This window comes from Osmerus eperlanus, chromosome 21 (assembly GCF_963692335.1).
Source record: "Osmerus eperlanus chromosome 21, fOsmEpe2.1, whole genome shotgun sequence".
Lineage (NCBI taxonomy): Eukaryota > Metazoa > Chordata > Actinopteri > Osmeriformes > Osmeridae > Osmerus > Osmerus eperlanus.
This window is the reverse complement of record NC_085038.1, coordinates 13,639,021-13,661,093: the sequence shown is the minus strand read 5'-3', so window position 1 is coordinate 13,661,093 and position 22,073 is coordinate 13,639,021. Positions and strand designations below refer to the sequence as shown.

The window sequence follows — 22,073 nt, the reverse complement described above, 5'->3', positions numbered from 1 at the left end:
GTCAGAATGACCCGAAGATAACACAAGGGTTAAGCAAGAACCACCAACTCTCCCTCAAGTCAGCCACCTTCTCTAATGCACCACGTTCTCATTCCTGTCCAATTACCCAGAATGCACTACAAAACCAATCAAGGAACTACTACATGATGTCAATGTAGTTTTCTGGCATTTAAAGAAGACATGTCCCATTACAACTGTGAAGAAATGAACAACATCAAAATATGACACAGTTACATTTATAAGGGTCTGCATGGGTTAGCTCCTCCATATATTTCTGATCTTATTTCATTCCATCAAAATACATCACAAGAACTCCGATCAGCCGGTAGTCTACTGTCTTAACTTTAAGTGTATGGTTGTATGGTTTACATTTGACTTCCAATTGGTTGTTTCATTTGTGCTGTTGTTTGATAATGCAGTAAGTTGAATGTGTTGGATGGGTGACTGCATTTCCAGTGGTGCACAGCGAGTTGCATTTCCAGTTTTTTTGCCTGTACTCTGTGAGAGAAAATGTAACTTACAAGAGATTCTGCAAGTAAAAGTAATCGGTTTTGTACCCAGTTGTGGACCTCCATTTATTTCCTGCTGGCTAGTTAGATTTAATACAACATTGTTTGGTGCAGAAACCCGGGACATCTAGTCTGCAACGGAACACAGGAAAATGGAAGAAGAACAACTGGAGCGATTGATAAGAAAGCGTGGAGCAATACGTGGAGCTACAATGAAACTCCTGCAAACTTTCAACACGGAGGTAAGTGAAGACAATGTGGATGTCGGACGTTTGCGTGAGTTATTGGCGAACTTGTCTGCAAAGGAAGAAACATTGCTGGATTTAGACCATGGGATTGAACAAAGAATTGCCACGGACGATTTGGAAATAACGAACATCACGATGAGGAGCCGTGCACAGCGAATGATACAGGCTAGTGACAGCGTGAGTAGCCCAAGGAGATTTGCAGGTGATAGAACTCCAACTCAGAACTCTGTTAAATTATCCAAGCTGACAATTCAGAAATTTTGTGGAGATGTAAGTTTATGGAGAGACTTTTTTAACCAATTTGAGACGGCTATTCACAAGAATGAGACTCTGAGCAAAACTGAACGGTTTACCTATTTGAAATCGTACCTCATTGACCAGGTGCTGGAATTACTACGTGACAGATATGCAGGGTTGCCAGGTCTGTGTGACAAAACCAGCCCAATGGCCAATCAAAACCAGCCCAATAAAACCAGCCCAATATCAGAAGCCCTTGCCAAACCATATACACTGCTTTTAAAGTCCAACAGCATTGCTATCATTGCCAAATGTCTTGTAATATCTACAAAGTAACACCAAATGTTTAGTATGCCAGCATTAAAAACAGTTTTCAAGAGGTTTTCTCAGGAGACTGATAGCACTAGGCACGTGTGCACACGCACAGTGCGTGTGTGTATGTGGGCGTGTCCCATGTCCATGTGTGTACGTGCTGATCTGGAGTCAGTTTGGTAGGATTTTGGTATAAATAAATAATTTCATTTAAAATATGGATTTTTATTTAAAGATATTCATGTAATTTGCATGCAAAATAGGTCTACCCTAACCAGCGGACAAAAAATTCAACCCGCGGCAACACTGCAGCCCAAATTGGGCAGCCCAATTCCGCGGGAAAACCACGGACCTGGAAACACTGCAGATATGGCAGAAAATACATTGTAGTGAACACGCACATGACAAAGTTGTTGAATCTTTACCCTGTGAAGAGAGCGTCAGATGTGGTTGCTTTGAGAGAGCTCTATGATGAATGTGAGATCCAGATACGCAGTTTGGAGTCACTGGGTGTTGTATCCGAGACGTATTGCAGTTTGCTCTGTCCAATTCTACTGCAGTTGATACCTGAGGAGATAGCTATTCAGTACAATCGACAAAGAGGAGCGAGCGATGAATGGCAAGGGATGGAATTTATTCAAAATGAGATCCTCAGCCGAGAGAGAACCATGCAGCTGACCATAGGTAATAAAGAAAGGGATTACCAGAGCCACCATAAGCCATTTAAAAGGACTGACACAACTTTTGAGCTGAAACAGAGAAGACAGAGCCTGCCATCAGCTGTTGCTTTGTACACATCCAGCCAGAGAACACAGAATTGTGTATTTTGTGACCTGAACACTGCCCCTCACACAATGTGACTGAGCGGCGGGATATTCTAAAAAGGATGGGAAGATGCTACGTGTGCCTAGGACAACGGTACATAGCAAGAAACTGCAGAATTAAAGATGCATCATGTTGCCAATGTGGAAAAAGACATCACAGTGCAGTATGCGTAAATGGTGCAGAGCCTACGCTTATCACCAGTGACAAGGTAGAAGATGTGGTCTCTTCATTCGCAACTCAGTCCATGAAGGTAAGAAGTAAAGGTCAGAGTACAGTGCTGCTACAGACTGCCCAAGCACATGCCGTGGGTCCAGGTGGACGGACAGTAGTGCGATGTCTGCTAGATGGTGGAAGTCAGAGGAGCTTTGTGTGTGAAAAGCAGTCAAGAGCTCTGAAGCTACCTGTGATACGACAAGAGACTTTCACTCTCCACACATTCGGCTCCGCTGCTCCTGTGACAACCAAATGCAACACTGTGAAACTGGTTCTGGAGAACCTGTGTAATAAAGGACAGAAAATAGAAACAGAAGCGATAGATACCACAAGTATGCACTGCTGTGATGAAGGTTCCAGGTGAGAAGATCCAACACTACAGAATCGCAAAAAGAAGATTTAAAGGACTGAACCGGAGGCTACGGGCAGACGTAGTCTTCTACCAGAGATGTAACGAAGTGATGGAGGATTATTTGAAACAGAGCATTGTCGAAGAAGTGATTGAGGGTGAGTGCTCAACATCAAACGTCATATACTACTTACCTCACCATGCTGTGCTCCGAGAGGACAAACTGACAACAAAAATGAGAGTAGTGTTTGATGCCTCGTCACACGAAGCTGGCTGCCCCTCCCTGAACAACTGTTTACTGACAGGTCCGAATCTCAATCCTGACCTGCTTGGAATATTGATCAGATTTAGACTGCATGAAATTGCATTCATGATATCAAGAAGGCATTTTTGCTGATTTCTCTTGCTGAGAAAGACAGAGATGCAGTGAGATTCCTGTGGCTCACTGCCCCACCACAGGAAGACACGGGTGAGAAGCTGCGCGTGCTGAGAATGACCAGGGTGGTGTTTTCAAGCCCCTTCCTGTTGGCAGCTACGGTGAGAAAACATCTGCATCAGTATGGAGAACAGCACACTGCACATCTTATCAAAGAGTCACTGTATGTGGATGATTTTGTGGCCAGTGTCCGTGAAGTCGAAGAGGCTGTGTCTGTGACGACCGGAGCAAAGGACATCATGGCCGCTGCTGGCATGGACCTATGCAAGTGGATGACGAACTCTGCAGCACTGAAAGAGGGGTGGAAAGAGACACTCATTGGCCCAACCGAAGAGCCGGAGGCCCACGGGAGAGTGCTAAAGGTACTAGGCTTAGTATGGAGAACACAGACTGATGATTTTGTGTTTGACTTTAGACCCCTGCTAAAGAATCTGACAAAGAACAGCACAAAGAGAAGCGTTGTGCAACACTCTGCCAGCATCTTTGACCCCCTCGGCTTCCTGACACCCTTTACCATACGTGTGAAATGCCTGCTGCAAGAGATGTGGGAGAGAGGTCTGAGCTGGGATGAGGAGCTGCCAGCTGATCTGAATCAATGGAACAGCTGGCGCTCTGAACTACCCCTGATTCACTAGATCTGTATACCGCGCTGGTATGGAAAAGGGGATGAGCAGAGAGGAAATAAATCAAGACTCCTCGTGTTCTGTGATGCAAGTGAGAAGGCGTACAGTGCTGTGGCTTACCTGCAGTGGGAAGAAAGGGACGGAAAGATGGCTGTTAGCCTGGTTGCCTCAAAGTCCAGAGTGGCGCCGTTAAAGAAATTGTCACTGACAATGAAAGTACGTGAACATGTAACAGTACAACTCGCCACTGAAGAACATGAGGCAGTAGAACATGCTCTACTTGACCTACAAAGATACAGTTAGCTGAAGACAGTATTGCGAATAACAGCCTGGATAAAGAGATTCACAGACAACACACGCTCAACAACAAAGAGAAGCGGAGAGCTGACAGCAGAGGAGTTGCTTCAAGCAGAGAAGTATTGGATCAAGTCAACGCAACACCAGACCTTCAGTCAATACGTCACTCTCCTGAATGCTGGGAAAGCATTGAACAAGGATTCAAAGATCAGAGAGTTAAGGACTTTCCTGGATGTAGATGGATTGACGTGTGTTGGAGGCAGACTACAGCAATCAGACTTCAGCTTTCGACAACAGCACCCATGGATTTTGCCTGCAAAGAACAGTGAATTGTTAATTCAACAGAACCATGAAAACCTGATGCATTCAGGCGTGCGAGATACCCTTGTACAATTAAGAGAAAGATACTGGATAATGAGTGGGAGACAGCTGGTGAAGAGTGTTCTGTCAAGGTGCCATGTGCGCAGAAGATTCAAGGCGAAGCCTGCACAGCAGATTACTGCTCCGCTGCCCCGTGACAGAATCAAAGAATCCCCTCCATTTGAAGTCACAGGTGTGGACTTTACTGGGCCACTATATGTCAAGGTTAGTGGTGCACTTACCAAGGCCTACATCGCATTGTTCACCTGCGCTGTGACAAGAGCCATCCATCTGGGGCTCGTCTCCAGTCAGTTGACAGAGCATTTCCTGTTGGCTTTGAAAAGATTTATCGCTAGAAGGGGACTGTGTAAGGTGATTTATTCAGATAACGCGAAGACATTCAAGCGTGCTGACCAAGACCTGAAAGAACTGTGGAGAAGCATCAAAGATCCACAGCTCCTAGAATACTTCTCACAGAGGGGTATAAACTGGCGTTTTATCGCTGAACAAGCCACCTGGTTTCTGGGAACGACTAGTCCGGTCACAGGGCTCTAGAGTGCGACCAATTTGGTCGCACTATGCGACCAAAATGTGTACGGGTGCGACAAAATTTTTTCCTAGGTCGCACCGGTGCACCTAACCTACTCGCATCCGCTGTCTCTCCACAAACGAAGCGTTTGTTATCCTAAGACGGAACTGACACTCATGGTTGGATCATATTGTGGTCTAAACCAATCAGAGACAGAGATGGGGCGGGTCTTTGCCTCTGATTGGCTGTGGTTCAGATATTCCTCTAACTCCGTGCTGTGTGATTGAAATTACGACCTGAGCACTAGAGAGTCAGTTTAGCATTTCTCTCACAGAACAAAATGAACTGAAAAAACGTATTGCTTTTTGTATAAAGTTGATCAATTCCACATATTTAACATACTGCAAAACAACTTTTCAGTGTTTGTGAAGATTAACTGGTTACAAATAAAATGAAACACTGTTGTTGTTGTTTATACTGTTTATTACTTCTATAATCTTTCCTATTTGACCTACACCAAAATCTAAAATATTTATATAAATATTTACAGAATATCCTTATTCTTCTGGTAACCAGTAGCAGCTAATCAAAATATATACTTTACTGCTTTTTACAATGGGAGAAAATGAATAGTGAGCAAATTGATGAGGCCCTCCAACACATTTCAGGTTTCTCATGTGGCCCCTTGTAAAAATGAATTGCGGACCCCTGAGTTACGAAGCTGGGCCATGGAGCTAACCCATGGAGCTAGGATTTTGATGCTAGGGAGAGTGTGGCAAGATGATTTAGCCAAGGCCATAGGGCAAGAAGGCCAAATTACAGGTGTTGGCCATCTGAAGGGCATGAGACAGCAAGGTGGGACCCGCTATAAGACTTTGAGCTATGAAATGTTCGGTCTCAGTTCAGGGAAGCACTTTTAAACTGTAGCACTTTCTATTTTGAAATGTTTTATTTTGCTTAAAATGTTTTAGTTTGGTAGCTCAGTGAAGCACTTAAAATATATTTTGTATATATATACAGTATGATTGTGCTTCAAATAAAAAATATATTTACCTACACCTTATTCTTGTTTAAGATCATTTACATAATATATATGAATGTATATGGAGCGTGATAAAAGGTGACCTTGAAATTGTGGCGACGCAAGGAAAAATTTGGGTGCACCTAAATTTTGTGCTGGTGCACCTAAATAAAAAAGTGCACCAGTGCAACCAAGGCAACAAGTTAGTCTGGAGCCCTGGGTCAGTAAAAACCTGCCTGAGAAAGGTGATAGGACGAGCTTCCCTCAGCTTCGAAGAACTAACCACCATCCTTACAGAGGTGGAAGCCACCTTGAACTCCGGACCACTTACCTTTGTCAACAATGACCCGGATGAGCCACAGCCGCTGACACCTGCTCATTTCCTTGTGGGGAAAAAGACTCACCTCTCTGCCTCCGAAGCAGCTTCTAGCTGCCAGCGGGAAGAACACAACCTTGAACAGAGAGGAGATGACCAGGGGGGGGGGGGGGGGGACAGGACGCACAGACCTAGTTGGCTTTAGAGGGCTGTCAACGGGGCATGGAAGCTCCTATTGGGTCAAACAAGGTGTCAATCGAAAGGGGAGGGTTCAACGGACATTTTGATGCCTTCATATCGTAAATACTCCGTTGCTAACCGGAGAAAAGAACACTTTTATGTGAACAAGTTGTTTCTTCCGTCGGCTAACTTGCATAATGAAACAAAGGATAATGGCTATTCATGAACGTAAAACATTGTATTTGGACGAATTACTTTACATGGTTAGATACTTTGAACCCTTGGGACTGTAAGCAGATCAAGTTTTGATGGCATGATTTGCACACCTGGACCTATTTGAACCATTTAGGGTGAGTAAAACTTTTTTCTTTGGCATTGTTGAAGGAATGTTCACCGGAAAAAGACGTTGACTGTGCTTGCTATTGCGACTTGATCTTGAATTGGTTTATTTCAATGGAAGCACAAGAATCGTAGCTTTCCAATGATGTATAACATGTGTAGCGTCTAAAAAATATATTTGTTAAGAATTTAGTGCGTCGTAACTGAGGGAGGGGGGGCAGCATTTTTGTAACGCGGGCGATACTGGAGCGTACTATAGCCTACATACATCTTGTTGACCTAAACTATAATTGACACTATAATTGACCTAACTATCATTGAAAGATGTATTCAATTTAGGAGAAAACCTGGTTTATTCGTTACGTCCATGGTGTTCAAAACTACTGTCAGATTTGGCGAGATGGCTAGCTTGGATGTTTTCTTTCCATATAAATTTAGTCAGCTAGATAATCATATTGTAGCATCAGCACCCTTGGTTACCCGGCATGCAGTGCGGCATGCCAAAAAGGCGACGAGTTGTGGGAAATAGTTTGGTTAGAGAAGCGGTGTGGCAGATTTTATTTTTTCAGCTGCCGTAGGAAGTACATCCTCTGTTGTGCTTTCTTGGTGAGGGAGCTGATGTTCAGTTTCCACTTGAGGTCCTGAGAGAGGATAGTGTCCAGGAAGCAGAAGGACTCCACAGTGTCAACTGGGGAGTCGCATAGGGTGATGGGGGTGAGTGGGGCTGTATTCTTTCTGAAGTCCACAACCATCTCCACTGTCTTAAGAGCATTGAGCTCTAGGTTGTTCTGGCTACACCAGGTCACCAGGGGCCTCATGTATAAACGTTGCGTACGCACGAAAAGCTTGCGTACGTTGGTTATCACGCACATGGTGAGATGTATAAAAATTAACTTGATGTGAGAATGTGCGGGCCGTCACGGAAATCTTGTCTGGCTCTGTAACGTGGCGAATTCTAACTGAAAAGTGCCAAAACTCACCAAACATTACAAAATAAAGTTTCCACTACAGTTCAGTCAAGACAATCACGTATTAGATTTTAGCATTTATTGTTACATTACATGCAGGCGCGCTTGTTCTATGACGGATTGCTATTATAATGGAGCATTCGCCAGGAGCAGTTCACAGCGGAGTAGATCGACGTTCTCGCCAGGGCCGTAAAAGACAGAGAAGTGACATTGTATGGGGATTGAGATACCTACCCAAATTAGCTTCCCTTTTAGATTCCCCTCATGTGGTAATATATTTCCTTGTAATTATTTATGGTTTGCAAAAATGGGAATTGCTGCGTCTGTGTAGATGAGAGAAGCAAAGTGTATGCGCGTTGTCACACACTACCTTATGGCCAAGCATGGGCCCTTAAAATAGAATCTGAATAACGCGCCACTAACTTTTTCCTGGTCTGTGGCGGAATTGTTTTCTGAAACTGCACAATAGCACCAGGGAACGTTTGCGCCGGAACACTCCTCCTCTTTTCGCTGAACCACCCCCCGGGAGCGCAAATGTATTCCCTAATTTACCGACGTGTGTCTGTGGTGGGAAAAGTCTGCTGTGCGTCGGGTGCAAAATAGGAATGATACATGCTTCGGTGTACAAAGTCAATTGCGCTGGTTGCAAGATAGGGCCCATAATGAGGCTAGTTTGGCCACAGCTAATGCTACTGATAACAGAAACAGAAGGTATTCTTCTCCAGAACTATAAAGTTTAATCAACTAAACACAGCTTGGTAATTTTTTCTTCTTCTTTGGCACAATGAAACTAAAGACTTACACGTATAAGAACGAATGGGCCTGACCAGAGCATAGGTGGCCCTACAGATCACGTATCCAAGTTGTCACTTTAAAAAGGTTTTGATCCCACCAGGCCAAAATGTCTTAAAGTTGGCATGCCTTATTGCTTATGGGGAACAGAAAAGTCTCAATAACACATATTGTCTGCAACATGGACTTTTCTCTACAGTGACAATTTGTGAATAATAATAAAAAAAAATCTTAATCAGACTTTGCTTCAATTGTCTTAAAATGTTGTGTACATGTCTGAAATACGTCTGCATCATGTCAATTTTGAAATGGTTCGGAATATTGATGAGGAATCCGCCATTATTGCTTGCAGCTATATTTGCATTTTGTTATACTCAGAATGGCATAAATCCAATATAACATGTTGTCTTTCAGTGTGAGTGTAGTAGGTGCATGGTCCTGCTTTTTACATAGACATGATGGACGGCTGTGTGGAAGCAGACCTTCAAGTTAGACCCTTCAAGCCTTCTGAACTGTTAATTATCTTCAATTGGATAGATGTCTTTGTGTTTGTACATTATGTGATTGTACAAAATGTGTGTGTGTCTGTACTCACATCAGCACACGTGAACATTGCACATTTCCCCAGGTGCAGGGGTGATAGTCAGGCTTGACGTAGGTCTCCACCCCGTCCTCCACCACACAGCTTACCGTCTTAGTCACCACGTAAGCACACCAGTTTCTGCAGAGAGAGAGACAGTACTTACTGTATTGTGGTTAAAGGCATACAGAGTTGCAGATGTGAATTTGAACACTACAGCCGAGAAGCCAAACAGAGCAGTGCGTCTCATCAGCAGAAATATGAAAAAGTCTGAGTGCAGGTCTCATAAAGGACATCTCTCCCTGCTGAGGACCAGTGTGTTGCACTTGTTTCCAGAAGTCTTAGGGGCCAGTGTTGATTTAGGGTTAGAGGTAGTCAACTCTGGGGGCTTGTGAAACTGAGTGTGTGTGTGGGCATGGGGGTGTGTGTGCAGACACAGACCATGGCCTCGTAAAATGTTTAGTGTTGCAGATTTATAAAATGTGGCTTCAGTGTGTAGTCCCAGACTCTGACCTCCACCCCTCGGCTTGAGGCAACAACCCCAGTGGATGTGGGCGGTATTGCATTTCCGATTTGGTAGCCGACTCGTCCGGTCAATTTTATTCTATTAACTCCAGTTCAGTCAAGACACTCACGTGATTGATTTCACCATTTATTCGTACACATGACAAATGGTTTAACATTGGCGGAATGGATGTACATGGGGAAATGCTCCCTGCCTTCACTGCAGCATGCATGACATGAGGCAGGGAGCAACAAGTTAAATCCCCCACGGGGAGAACAGACAGACCACATGGGGGAGAAGGGGATGGTGGTGGGTGGCAGCAGCGCAGAACACAAAGGTAATCGAGGACGCGTGCATGTGCGCAACTTTATAGCGCCGCCTATCAAGCTAAGCCTATGGGCTGAGAACACGGCGATGGGTGATATGGCACGCGCTGCCCGAGTGCCATGCCTGAACTAGCTCCGCTCATTCAACATATCCAAAACTATCTCCCCCAATAATTGTTGTTCGATTCTCGAACCTGGCTCATACTACTAGCTTTTTCCTAGAATATCTTTTCATGGTTTTTTGCTAAGTTTGAAACCAATCCGAAATGGGTAAACTAGTATGGAGGACTAAAAGTGCCACAATGAATTAAATAAATACATCATTAAATAAATAAATACACCATTAAATAATTACTTACATTTAGTCATTTAGCAGACGCTCTTATCCAGAGCGACTTACAGTAAGTACAGGGACATTCCCCCCGAAGCAAGTAGGTTGAAGTGCCTTGCCCAAGGACACAACGTAAATTGACACGGCCGGGAATCGAACTGGCAACCTTCAGATTACTAGCCCGACTCCCTCACCGCTCAGCCATCTGACTCCCGATGTGTGATTAATTACACTTAAATGTGTCATTAATTAATTAAAATAGACATTAAATACATGAATGTGTTCTTAAATGTGTCATGAATTAATTAAAATACCAATTCATTTAATGTAAAATACATATATAATTATTTCACTATTTAAGTATTTCATGCTACATTTCATGCTACATTTCATGCTACATTTCATAAAGAGTTGTGTTGCAGTGCTTCATTAATTGTGTTATCTGTCAAACTCGCCCATCAAAGTCAGTGGGTGGGGCTAGCGCAAATCTAGTCTGATCCATTGCGTTGGTCTGAAGTAGAGTAGATGGAGACTGGATAGAGACGATGGAGGATCTTCATGAACTTTCTAGGGAGTTGGTGAGAGACATTTTAGCTTGACGATGTGGAAGCAGGACCTGCTGACCCAGAGCATGTAGCGAGTAAAGCAGAGGAACTTCTTGAAGTTATTGGGTGTGCTCACGCCTTCGGCAAGCACAATCATTGTTCTCTTACATATATATTATTGTTTATTTTCGCCCCCCTAAGGATCAGTCAATATATGGACTACATAGACAACGCCTGTGTCAAAATGTTGTCTTGGTCTCGATTGCGTTGCTTGTATTTTTATTTACGTTCCGTTGCACGGTTTAGGAGGTTACAACGTTTTTGTGGCAAAAAGTGCCTTTAGTCAACGAAGGGTAATCAGTGCTAGCTACGTCACCACGTCAGCACACGTTAGCAACGACGCATGGATTGATGTGCTGTTGCACAGCGAGTATCGTGCCGTGGTGTACTACTAGCAGCATACATGTACATTTAAGCAAATCAAGACTTGCATGTACAGTAAGTAATGTCACATTAAAGAATGTATTTAAACTCAAGCTTGTGTGGTGCGTCGCTGGCTTCAGTGCCACAGCCTAAACTTTGTCAAAAGAAACATTCTCATTTCCAGCGCTTAAAAACAATCCCCTCACTCAGTCAAGTTTGGCTAGCCTTCTTTTGAATTAGCCATTTCTCCCTAAATAGATGTAAAGATTATTTACGTTTTTGGGGGCATATTTTCAGTTAGCAGATGGTACTGTTTGAATCGCGATTCCATCGGAAATACTGCCGGTGACAACGTTGTTACAGTAGCTTGTTTCAAAGGGGGTTCGCTTGTTTCAAAGGGGGTTCTTGAGTAGGCTAAATGCTTGAAAATATCACTAACGCTAGATGGGAAAAACTTAAGGGGACGGACCCACCTGCAACCGACGCAAGCGAGCATACCCTACAATTTCCCCAGAAATTGTACCCTCTCTAGTTATTCATGTCTTGAAAAATCTGCAATATGCATTGCACATTGAGGCCCCTATTTTAACAATCTGAAACGCAAGTATCAAAACTCAAAGCGCAACTAACTTTGTGGGAGGGACTCCGGCGCGGTTGCTATTTTGCAGGCGGGATAAATGACTTTGCGCCTGGCGCAAATCTAAAATGGGTAGGTCCGAAGTAGCTACATTACTAATGTGTGTGGTTTGGGCGTAACGTGCAATAAACCAATCAGAGCGTCATCTCACATTCCCTTTAAGAGCAGCGCTTGTTCCATGGCGGATTGCTATTATAACGGCGGATTTGTCAGGAGCATGCCAGGAGCGGTTCACAGCCGAGGAGACCGACGTTCTAGTCAGGGCCGTAACAGATAGAGAAGTGACATTGTATGGGAAAGGCAGAGCAGTTTTCTCATTGCACTAAATTGCCCGCTCATGCTGCTCATTCAAATTCTTATTCTTATATATATTTTATTTTTTAAATTGTTTAGTTCTTGGAATTAGTTTAACTATTGTACTTTTTTACTTAATTTAAGACCCGTATATGTTTATTCTTTGCACCTTCCTGTCACAGTAAATTCTGTGTTTGTGTAACATAGGCTACATGGCGAATAAACCGAATTCTGATTCTGATGGAGATGGGAGAAGAAACACACCCAAATTAGCTTCGGTTAAACAGGTGTGGGAGAAAATTGCCACAATTCTTACAAATCATGTTCACATACATAAAGATTTCTCATGAAAATCTTTTTATAATCATTGAATAAATGTAACACGCCATAAATCAAAACAATGTAATGTAGCTTCGCAGAAAGAAGACCCTGGCCTCGCCAGCAGTGCGCACAGACCAAGCTTGCGCCCTTAAAATAGCATCTGAATAACGCGCCATTGACTTTAGACTACTTTTTTCCTGGTCAGTAGCGGAATTGTTTTTCTGAAACTGCAAAATAGCACCAAGGAACGTTTGCGCCGGAACACGCCTCCTTTTTTCACTGAACCGCCCCCGGGAGCGCAAGGTCATTCCCTAATTTACCGACGTGCTTCTGTGGAGGGAAAAGTCCGCTTTGCGTTGAGTGCAAACTAGGAATGATACTTGCGTCATTGACAAAGTCAATTGCGCTGGGTGCAAGATAGGGCCCTGAATCTTTTTTGTTACTGAAGCTGTAACCTTAATTACTGGCAAAACATTTTGAAGCTCTATACTCTTATACTTTACTAATAATTATCAATTTGAGTATTAATGGAAAAAACAAAAAATCTTGAAGAACGAAATACAGACGTGAAAAAATTAAGATTGGTTGGTCAATTCCCATGATGCAAGGCGGTAAATAGTGTAAAAAATGTGCTGATAAGTTTGCCGTTTGTCCGAAATACAAATGTAACTTCATGAATTTCGTTTTTTTTTATGTGTCTGCTTAGAATGTAGTGTTTTGTTGTGTGGTAATTGTCATTGATGTGCTGGTTTACCATTGTAACCATGAGTTAAATGACTGTTACGTTTGATAAGAATAGCTGGATTATTACAACGAGAGTTCATATTCAGTAATTAGCTTCTTTCAGATTATAATCTGCAGGGTCACTTGGTGAGGGCCCCGTTCTCGTCAAGTGACACAAGATCGGCGGCGTTTGAGGGGCCCCTAAACATTTAAATATATTAGTAAATCGTAGTAAATGGACATTTATTAAGTTTACTTCTTTAAGTATTTACATTAATTTAAATTACAATTATTATTACACACTTGAAAGTATTCCAATGTATACTTTGAAGTACTTTAGGAAGTATACTTCATAAACTAAAAGTGCACTACACAGGCTAGTTTACAGTATTCAAACGTAAACTTCAAATACACTATAAGTGTACTTTAAAGTGTACTAAATGACCTAAAAAGTGGGCCAATTTAGTTTACTTAGTACAAAAATTGTAGATAAATAAGTACACTGCAAGTATACTTGAAGTACCATGATAATGGTATACTTTTTATACTAAAGTATATAAAAAAATAAAACTTGAAGTATACTTCTTTTTCGTAAGGGATAGTATACAGTGATAGCATTGATTTTGATTGAGTTTGCATTATGTATCTGATTCTTAATCGGACTTTTACCCATTCTACAAGTTTTCTGACTCTACTGCAATGCCTTAGCTCACATGCAGATGTCGCAAAGTATGATGTATACAACTAGTTGCAAGCGTGCACAAGTCTCAGAGCTAGGAACAAGGCGAGCCACTGTTCTGCGCAAGACCGAACGAGCCGGAACTGGAAAGATGGTACTGAGACAGAACATGGAAATACAAATGAAATACAGAAAGGGAGAGAGAGAAGGCTAAAATCAAATGCTGGGACAGAACAATATGAGACAACACTGAGATTGTGTTCTCGGACATTCAGTCTCTGTCTGTGGCACATACACTGCAAACCAAACAGACACAGCAACCTATCAGAAAGTCTACATCACACTTATCAACCAGACCTCTCGAATAGAGACCTCTCGAATAGAGGTCTGAGTGTCAGCTGGTTTTAACTATGTCCACATGAAGCATAGCATTGCTGTATAGGTTTTGGTCAGATTACCATTATGTATTCCGAATTGCATCACCGCTCAGCGACACTAATGCGGTCCAGTTTATTTTCTCTACGTACAGACCCATCCATGCAAGGCCTGCTGAATTCTAACCTCTCATATCTAATCTCCCTACTTTACAATGAGCTAAGTCTGTCTGTGTCTCCACATCTGTGCTGCACATTAGCCGATAACTGTGTTTTATGTGTGCGTGTCTTTCTGTATATGCGTGGCTGTGTGCAAGTGTCTGCTTATGCAGTGCCTATGTGTGGGAGTGTTTCTTTACGTGTGCCTTCATAAGTGTGTGGTACATGTGTATAACCCTTTCTCTACATCACACTTTTCTGCCACCAGCGTTTTTCCAGCTGGACTCATCCAACTAAACAATAACTCTGGTGTAGCTGTCTGACAGTCTCAGTTGATAAACTCATAGTGATGACTTCATCTCCTATTGTATGTCTCTCTCTGTCAGACAACTGAATGTGTGTTGTGTTTCAGGGCTGACTCAGAGTCATGAAAGTCCATTTAAACCATGACTAAAACTGACCGTTTGGCAGCCATCTAATACTAGCCAAAACCAGGCAAGATGTCCGAACAACAGAATGACAGTCAACAGCAGGCTTCTTTCACAACAACACATAAATCCAGTATTATTTGTTTAACTTCCAGAGACGTAGAGAAACATGCATCTTGAACAATATGCTCTACCTGAATCTGACCCTACTTTCTGGTACAGCTATTCTAATGCAGGACAGAAAATTAGACAGGAGAATGCAGATGACAGGACAGGGTCGGACAGGATATGACATGCAGTTGTTCTAGATGGATGAGGGGTTTGTGCTAGGTTGTTTTTAGGTGTGGCTTGCGTGTGTGGTCTGCTACAAGAGGGTAGAGGGTAGCCCGGTTATAAAGTCTCTGATTCTAATCCCACCTCCAATGACTGTTTAAGACATTGAACCACTTCACTGGTGACCTTTGCACTCCCAATGGCCACAGACAGCCTAAAGCAGTGTTTCTCAAGTGGTCCAACTTTACGACCCACATTTCTCCTTGGTCATCACACTTTTCTGCCACCAGCTATTTTCCAGCTGGGCTCATTCAACCAAACAATAACTCTGGTGTAGCGTTCTGACAGTCTCAGTTGATAAACTCATAGTGATCACTTCATCTCCTATTGTATGTCTCTCTCTCTCTGTCAGACAACTGAATGTGTTTTGTGTGTAAGGGCTGACTCAGAGTCATGAAAGTCCATTTAAACCATGACTAAAACTGACCCTGTTTGGCAGCCATCTAATACAAGCCAAAACCAGGCAAGATGTCCGAACAACAGAATGACAGTCAACCGCAGGCTTCTTTCACAACAACACATAAATCCAGTATTATTTGATTAACTTCCAGAGACGTAGAGAAACATGCATCTTGAACAATATACTCTACCTGAAACTGACCTACTTCTGGTACAGCTATTCTAATGCAGGACATAAAATTAGACAGGAGAATGCAGATGACAGGACAGGGTCGGACAGGATATGACATGCAGTTGTTTTAGATGGATGAGGGGTTTGTGCTAGGTTGTTTTTAGGTTTGGATTGTGTGTGTGGTCTGCTACAAGAGGGTAGAGGGTAGCCCGGTTATACAGTCTCTGCTTCCAATCCCACCTCCAATGACTATTTAATACATTGAACCACTCCACTGATGACCTTTCACTCCCAATGGTCACATAGACAGCCTAAAGCAGTGTTTCTCAAGTGGTCTAACTTCACGACCCACATTTCTCCTCGGTCATTACATCGCGGGGGGGGGGGGGATGCAGGTGGTGTTTATGATTGGCTGGTAGGTGGCATGTAACTCTGTATAACTCAAGATGGCTATATCAACTCAAGCACCTTTCAAAATAAAGGACACCATCGGAAGTTCAGTAACTTATTAATACAAATAAATGTTCGAATTTTGGACAGAGCCGAAACCCACTCCACACCAGCTCGCAACCCACTTTTGGATTGTGACCCACCAGTTGAGAAACACTGGCCTAAAGGCTTGGATGTGGGCTCAACCAGGCATTATCTGTTTGCATCTGCAGAGAAGGCAGTTGGCAGAGCTAAACAAACAGACACAAAAATACACGTGACAGAAAACAAATCCATATGGGCAACCCAGTTAACTATGAAAATATCTCTAATAAAACATTTTTTGCACATACACACTCATTCAACAGTAAAGCAGCCAGCAGGCATCTCTTCCAGTCTCTGTGGGGCTTAGTGGTACCCCAATTAATCTGACTGCTGCGTCCATGCAGTCTTACACTCACAGATACACAAACACACCCATGTTACAAACACAGCTGAACTATGAAACAATCTGAAGAACGAAGAGACAATTCATCCTTTCATACCCAACTTTGATATCTGAGATTCTCTGTCTTTACCCTCTTTCTCCTTATCTTTTAGCCACTTTCTTCCATATCTCTCCAGGCTTGTGGTTGTAAACAAGTTTGTGGTTATGTGCTCTGGGTTTGTGGTTGTGGTTATGTACAAGGTTTGAATCTTTTCTATGTTCCACTCCTCCCCTTGTGAGTGGGTGATCTGCATTCTTCAAATATTTGTCAGATGGGATTTCATCTCCACAAGCCCTTTTGTTCCAAATGTTTGGTCTACATACTGCACTCTTTTTCAGTCTCTATACACTGTACACTGGCCATAAGACCGAGAGAATGGAGAGATTTAAAAAGCATGAGAGAGAAGGAGCGAGATATAAGAAAAGTATCTGCACCAGTTATTCCTCAAAAATCCAAAAATGGGTCCCAAATTTTCACAAATTAAAGTTAATTCCATAAATTTAAAATCTTTTGTTTGTTGTTTTTGACAGTCTATCATGATGTGATAGACTGTCTCTCACACACACACACACACAACCCCCTCTTTCTACTCAGTCCATTCAGTAAATCTCTCTAGAACAACATCAGCAGGACTGGTGTTTGGGCACATCTGGCACATGTCCTGTAGCCTGACTGAATATAAAAGGGAGAGAAAGAAAGAGAGCAAGAGGGAAGAAAGAGAGGTAGTGAGGAAGGGACAGAGAGAAGATGAAGAGAGGGCGATACAGAGAGAAAGAGAGAGTTATTTAAGATGGCAGAATTTGATAGTTTGGTGTACTTGCTCCACCAACCAAAGATAAAATGTGCAAATAATACACAAACACACCAGTGGAGGCTGGTCCATAGAGGCAGAGGAGTTTGCTCCTCCTCTATATTTTAAAGGCAAGAGGAAAATCAAAATATAAAATCTATATAATCGTTTATTAAATGATTTCTCTCTTTGGAAAAAATCCATTATTGAAATTCTGATTAATATACTTCAACAGAGAGAGGGCAAAGGGAGGGGTGCAGAGGAGGACAGGCTTCTGCTATCCTCCTTAGGGTCTCATTTCAATTTATTGTACTTTATTATTTTCATGCTAATCTGTTACTGGCCAAAACACATAAAAATATAGCTTAGCTGCTTGGCTCCCAAATATTAGCCTGGTCCTAACCAGACTCTCGTACATTTCATTTGTACAGAGGGTCTGGGATTGCTCCATTGACAAGCGTTAACTTCCCTGAAGGCGGGTACTCTGTTGAAGTTTAAAACTATTGGGTCTGCCCAGAGCCATTCTGGATCTGTCATAACCAATTGCTAGCGTTCGCCTTAGCCAACTCCTTCACCACTACTGTAACGGAGCTAGCTGCCGTAGCTGGAAAATCTAATTTTTCCTGAACCCTGTCCCCACAGGGTTCAGGAAAAGAGGGCCACAACATCATGGCCACCAACAAAACTCAGCAAAGATTGTTCTTGCTCCGGCTTTAACTTCTGGATATTCGGCAGCGTTGCCACAATGGATCAAATGGCTTCGCTCGCATCTTTCTCCGTCGCCATTACTGAAGTACAACTCAAACTGAAGTGTCAACTTGGATTGATAAGGCTCCGGCGTCCAACCCGTTGGAAAAAAGGTTGATATCCCAAAGGGTACACCTCACAACAGTACTTCAAGCCGAAGTACTGTTGGCAGTACTTCGTACACAGTACGAAGTCAATCACAAGGTTCAAAAAGGTCCTCACACTCCACAGACCCATCACTAAGCTGGTCCTGCTGGTTGAGGCCCAAAACGAACTGTAATCTTTCATTTATTTTCGTGTTAGTCTGTAATTATTTCATTGGATCGTTTGTTGTCTAGCTTCCTCATTCAGCAACATTTAATTTATTGGCTAAAGAATGTCAAATAGGCTAGACTGCAGTTGGTCTAGTAGCCCGACATATCAACATTTTATAGTCGGCTAACAAGATCGCATTGTTTTCCCCAGTCAAAAGTATAAACAAACAAACGGGGACATCATTAACATTCAATGGTCAAATTAGATCCAGTTATACTGGCAAAGCATGTAATTTATTGTCAGAACAGTCTTGCAAGTATTGCAAAATTGAGAGCGAATTGTTTGGGAATTCTAGGCTATATATAGACTTGATGTTAGCTTGTTGATGCTTAGCCTATTCAATTTAACAACTTTTGGAATGACAAGATAATATGTCCGAAATAATATCATACTGATTGAGAATGTGTATTTTGGTTTTATATAGACTATTACTGTAACATTGGGACTCCAGTTTCAAGTGTAGATGGCGGTTTACGCAAGGGCAGTAGCACATGTAAAACTAGAGTTGCATTTGATGAATCAATAGGCGGCCTATCTACTACAACTAGCCTGACAGATCATTTATAATAGCCTACGTTTTGTTCCCTTTACATCTACGGACTAAATAGAATAAATAGGATAATCTTGGGTAGACTACTGCATTGTGCACAGGACTTTTTGTGGAGCTGGTAACCCGTGGATGCATCTTTAAAAGATGCGATCCCATCCCCCTCAATGATCGGTCACGTAGTGAATCAATGTAGGCCTATTTGGTCTCAAGAGTTCCTTTCAACGGTGTAGGTCAAGCTTACTCAAATCCAGTTTCCCAACATTCCAAGTATTCCATTCTGATAGGCATAGGCTACACTGTAAAAAAAAACATTGTAAAAAAAACAGCTTGCAGCTGGGACGCCAGATTAAACCCATTAAATTACAGTTTTTTATTAACATTAATTAACCGTAAAATAATTGAATTTTCATGTACCAAATTTACAAGATATATCTGTGATATTACATTACAGGCTGTTCTTTGCCGGTAAATATGACTTTTATTAATTTAACTTCTCTGTAAAAAAAAACTGCATATCAAATTTTAAATGTGTACTATTATCCTGAATAAACCAAATTTGCGAGGGGAAAAACTATTTGTAATTGTACATACATATGTACGTTGAGTATGTTCACATTATAAACCCATGTTAAGACACTTTTTTTTACATTAATGTAAAAATGCAGCATTTTCAATAATTAAAAATATTCAATAAAGACAAAACAAGATATCACGATTTAACATGTTCATTCAAAACAAGTTGTGTGCACAACATACAGCATCCAGATGCTGTAATCAGTATCCAGCTATTTGCAATTGTAGCGCCAGTTAGCTATACGAATTGGAGAATAATATTGCTCGCCGTACGTTTAACTTTAAACACAGGTTAGATCGCCATCTAACTGGACAACATTCACACTCAGAGTGAACACTTAATTTATCCAAACTACAGACCATCACATTACTCATATAAAAACAGAACGAACACAACAACAAAACTCCAAACAATGCTCATCTAAGCTTAAACATTTAACTCTGTAGCTTTTCAGCTTGCCGCGGGGCATTCTGGGTAACAGGAGCGTTGCCGCTACACAACTATCTAATCAACTTTCCTTCGTCCTACTCTGGAGTCTTTACATTTATTCATTTAGCAGACGCTTTTATCCAAAGCGACTTCCAAGAGAGCTTTACTAAAAGTGCATTGGTCAATGATCATAAACAACGAGATAGACCTAAAAAGGCTTTTGCAGGCTATTGTAGTCTTTGATATTGACTGGTGCATGCTGGGATTGCATGACGTCAACTACCCGAGCTCAGTTCACAATTCAAGGTTCCTATGTCTAAACCAAAGAAGTTATTAAGAAGTTATTTGTCCGTGGGATTAAAGTAAATATCTGCAAAATAACAGTTAAAATAGCTTGTTTTGATCAAGTGAAATTATCTGTTTTAACAGAACATTTTGGTGAAAATGTTATAAATATTTGTAAAAAAAAACGTTTAGTGTATTTTTAAGTAACAATATTTTGCAGTAATTTTAATGTAAATATATAAATTTACATTTTGCCATTGTCTTTCTATCTGTATTTCCTGTCATTCAAAAATACAGAAAAAAACGTATAATTTACAGATAAAGTACTGTGTTAGGAAAATTGAAGATGCAACTGTTATCCTGTATAAGAATGATTCTGTGTTCAGTATTCCTTGGGTGCAAAGAGGCCTACCCCCAAATCTGAACTCTGGGTAAACATACAAGACCCTTATCTAGGGGCTGAGGACTAGGAAGAAGGGGGTTGGTTTGGTTGTTTTAAGGAGATACTGTGTGACAAGGACTATAGGTGGAGACGCAAGGTCTGGTGACCATTTGTTGACACTTATGTGAAGGAGCTTTTACGACATCAGGGGGCCGTTCTCGGTACGTCGCTAACTCAGTTAGCTGGATTTGATTATTGACGATTTGTCATTATCTTGGATTGTTCGGTTCTTCGAAGCTCATCCATACAAGCTCATCCATACATGTCCATACAAACAGTATCCTCTGCAAACTGAAAAAATGCCCCCCCCAATGTAAATAATCTTGAAATGTATTTCTGAAAAACTAGCTAATATAACAAGTTTACTAGAAGTGATCATTATCTGTCAGTAACAACGTCCCAAGCTGTCTGTCTGAAGACTAGGGGGTCATGTGATGTCACTGGCTATCCGCGCCGTAAGCGCATTCAACTTTGTGTGCTTCTCTAATACTCCCTCTATATCAGCCTCTCGTAATCCTGGTCATTGATCCTGGTCCTTGGGCCTACTGTAGCCCTGCATGGTTTTAGATATTTATCTGCTCCAGATGACTGTGTTCAAAAGTTGGAAGCAAGATACCACTAATAAGTGTGTCCTATTTGCACCTCCCCCCACCTGTCACTGAAGGTAAGTCACTGGCACTGCTGCTGTCACTTGCCAGCCAACCTTCACCAAGGGGTTTGTTTGAATGCACCAGCATTTTTATTTATTTATCTTTATGTATCTTTATGTATCTTCTCATCATCCCGGCTAAACCCTCCATCTCCCACGATCTCTCAATCACCCTGGGATCTGCGACGGTGACCCCTTCATCCTCTGCCAGGAACCTTGGGGTTACCATGGACGACGAGCTCTCCCTCACGGCCCACATTGCTGCGGTCTCCCGGTCGTGTAGATTCACCCTCTACAACATCCGAAAGATGAGGAGATACCTGTCTGAGCACTCCACCCAGCTGCTAGTCCAAGCACTTGTCCTCTCCAAGTTGGACTATTGCAACTCGCTGCTCGCTGGTCTCCCAGCATGTGCAACCCGCCCTCTTCAGAGGATTCAGAACGCAGCGGCCCGCCTGGTCTACAATCTACCCAGACGCTCCCATGTTACCCCGCTCCTCATCTCTCTCCACTGGCTACCTATCATGGCCCGTATCAGATTCAAGACCCTGGTATTGACCTTCCGAGCAGTGAACGGGACTGCACCCGTCTA

General features: G+C 42.2%; 1 protein-coding gene across 4 annotated transcripts in view; it reads right to left on the bottom strand.

Moving 5' to 3' along the window:
• The window catches only part of LOC134007187 (EMILIN-1-A-like), a 143,676-nt gene that overhangs the window by 37,729 nt on the left and 83,874 nt on the right, over window positions 1–22,073 (bottom strand). For all 4 annotated transcript variants that reach the window (XM_062446419.1, XM_062446417.1, XM_062446418.1 and 1 more), the window contains one exon: window positions 9,150–9,275. In XM_062446419.1, coding sequence (XP_062302403.1) covers window positions 9,150–9,275 — 126 coding nt within the window. The remainder of the gene's footprint in view (window positions 1–9,149; window positions 9,276–22,073) is intronic.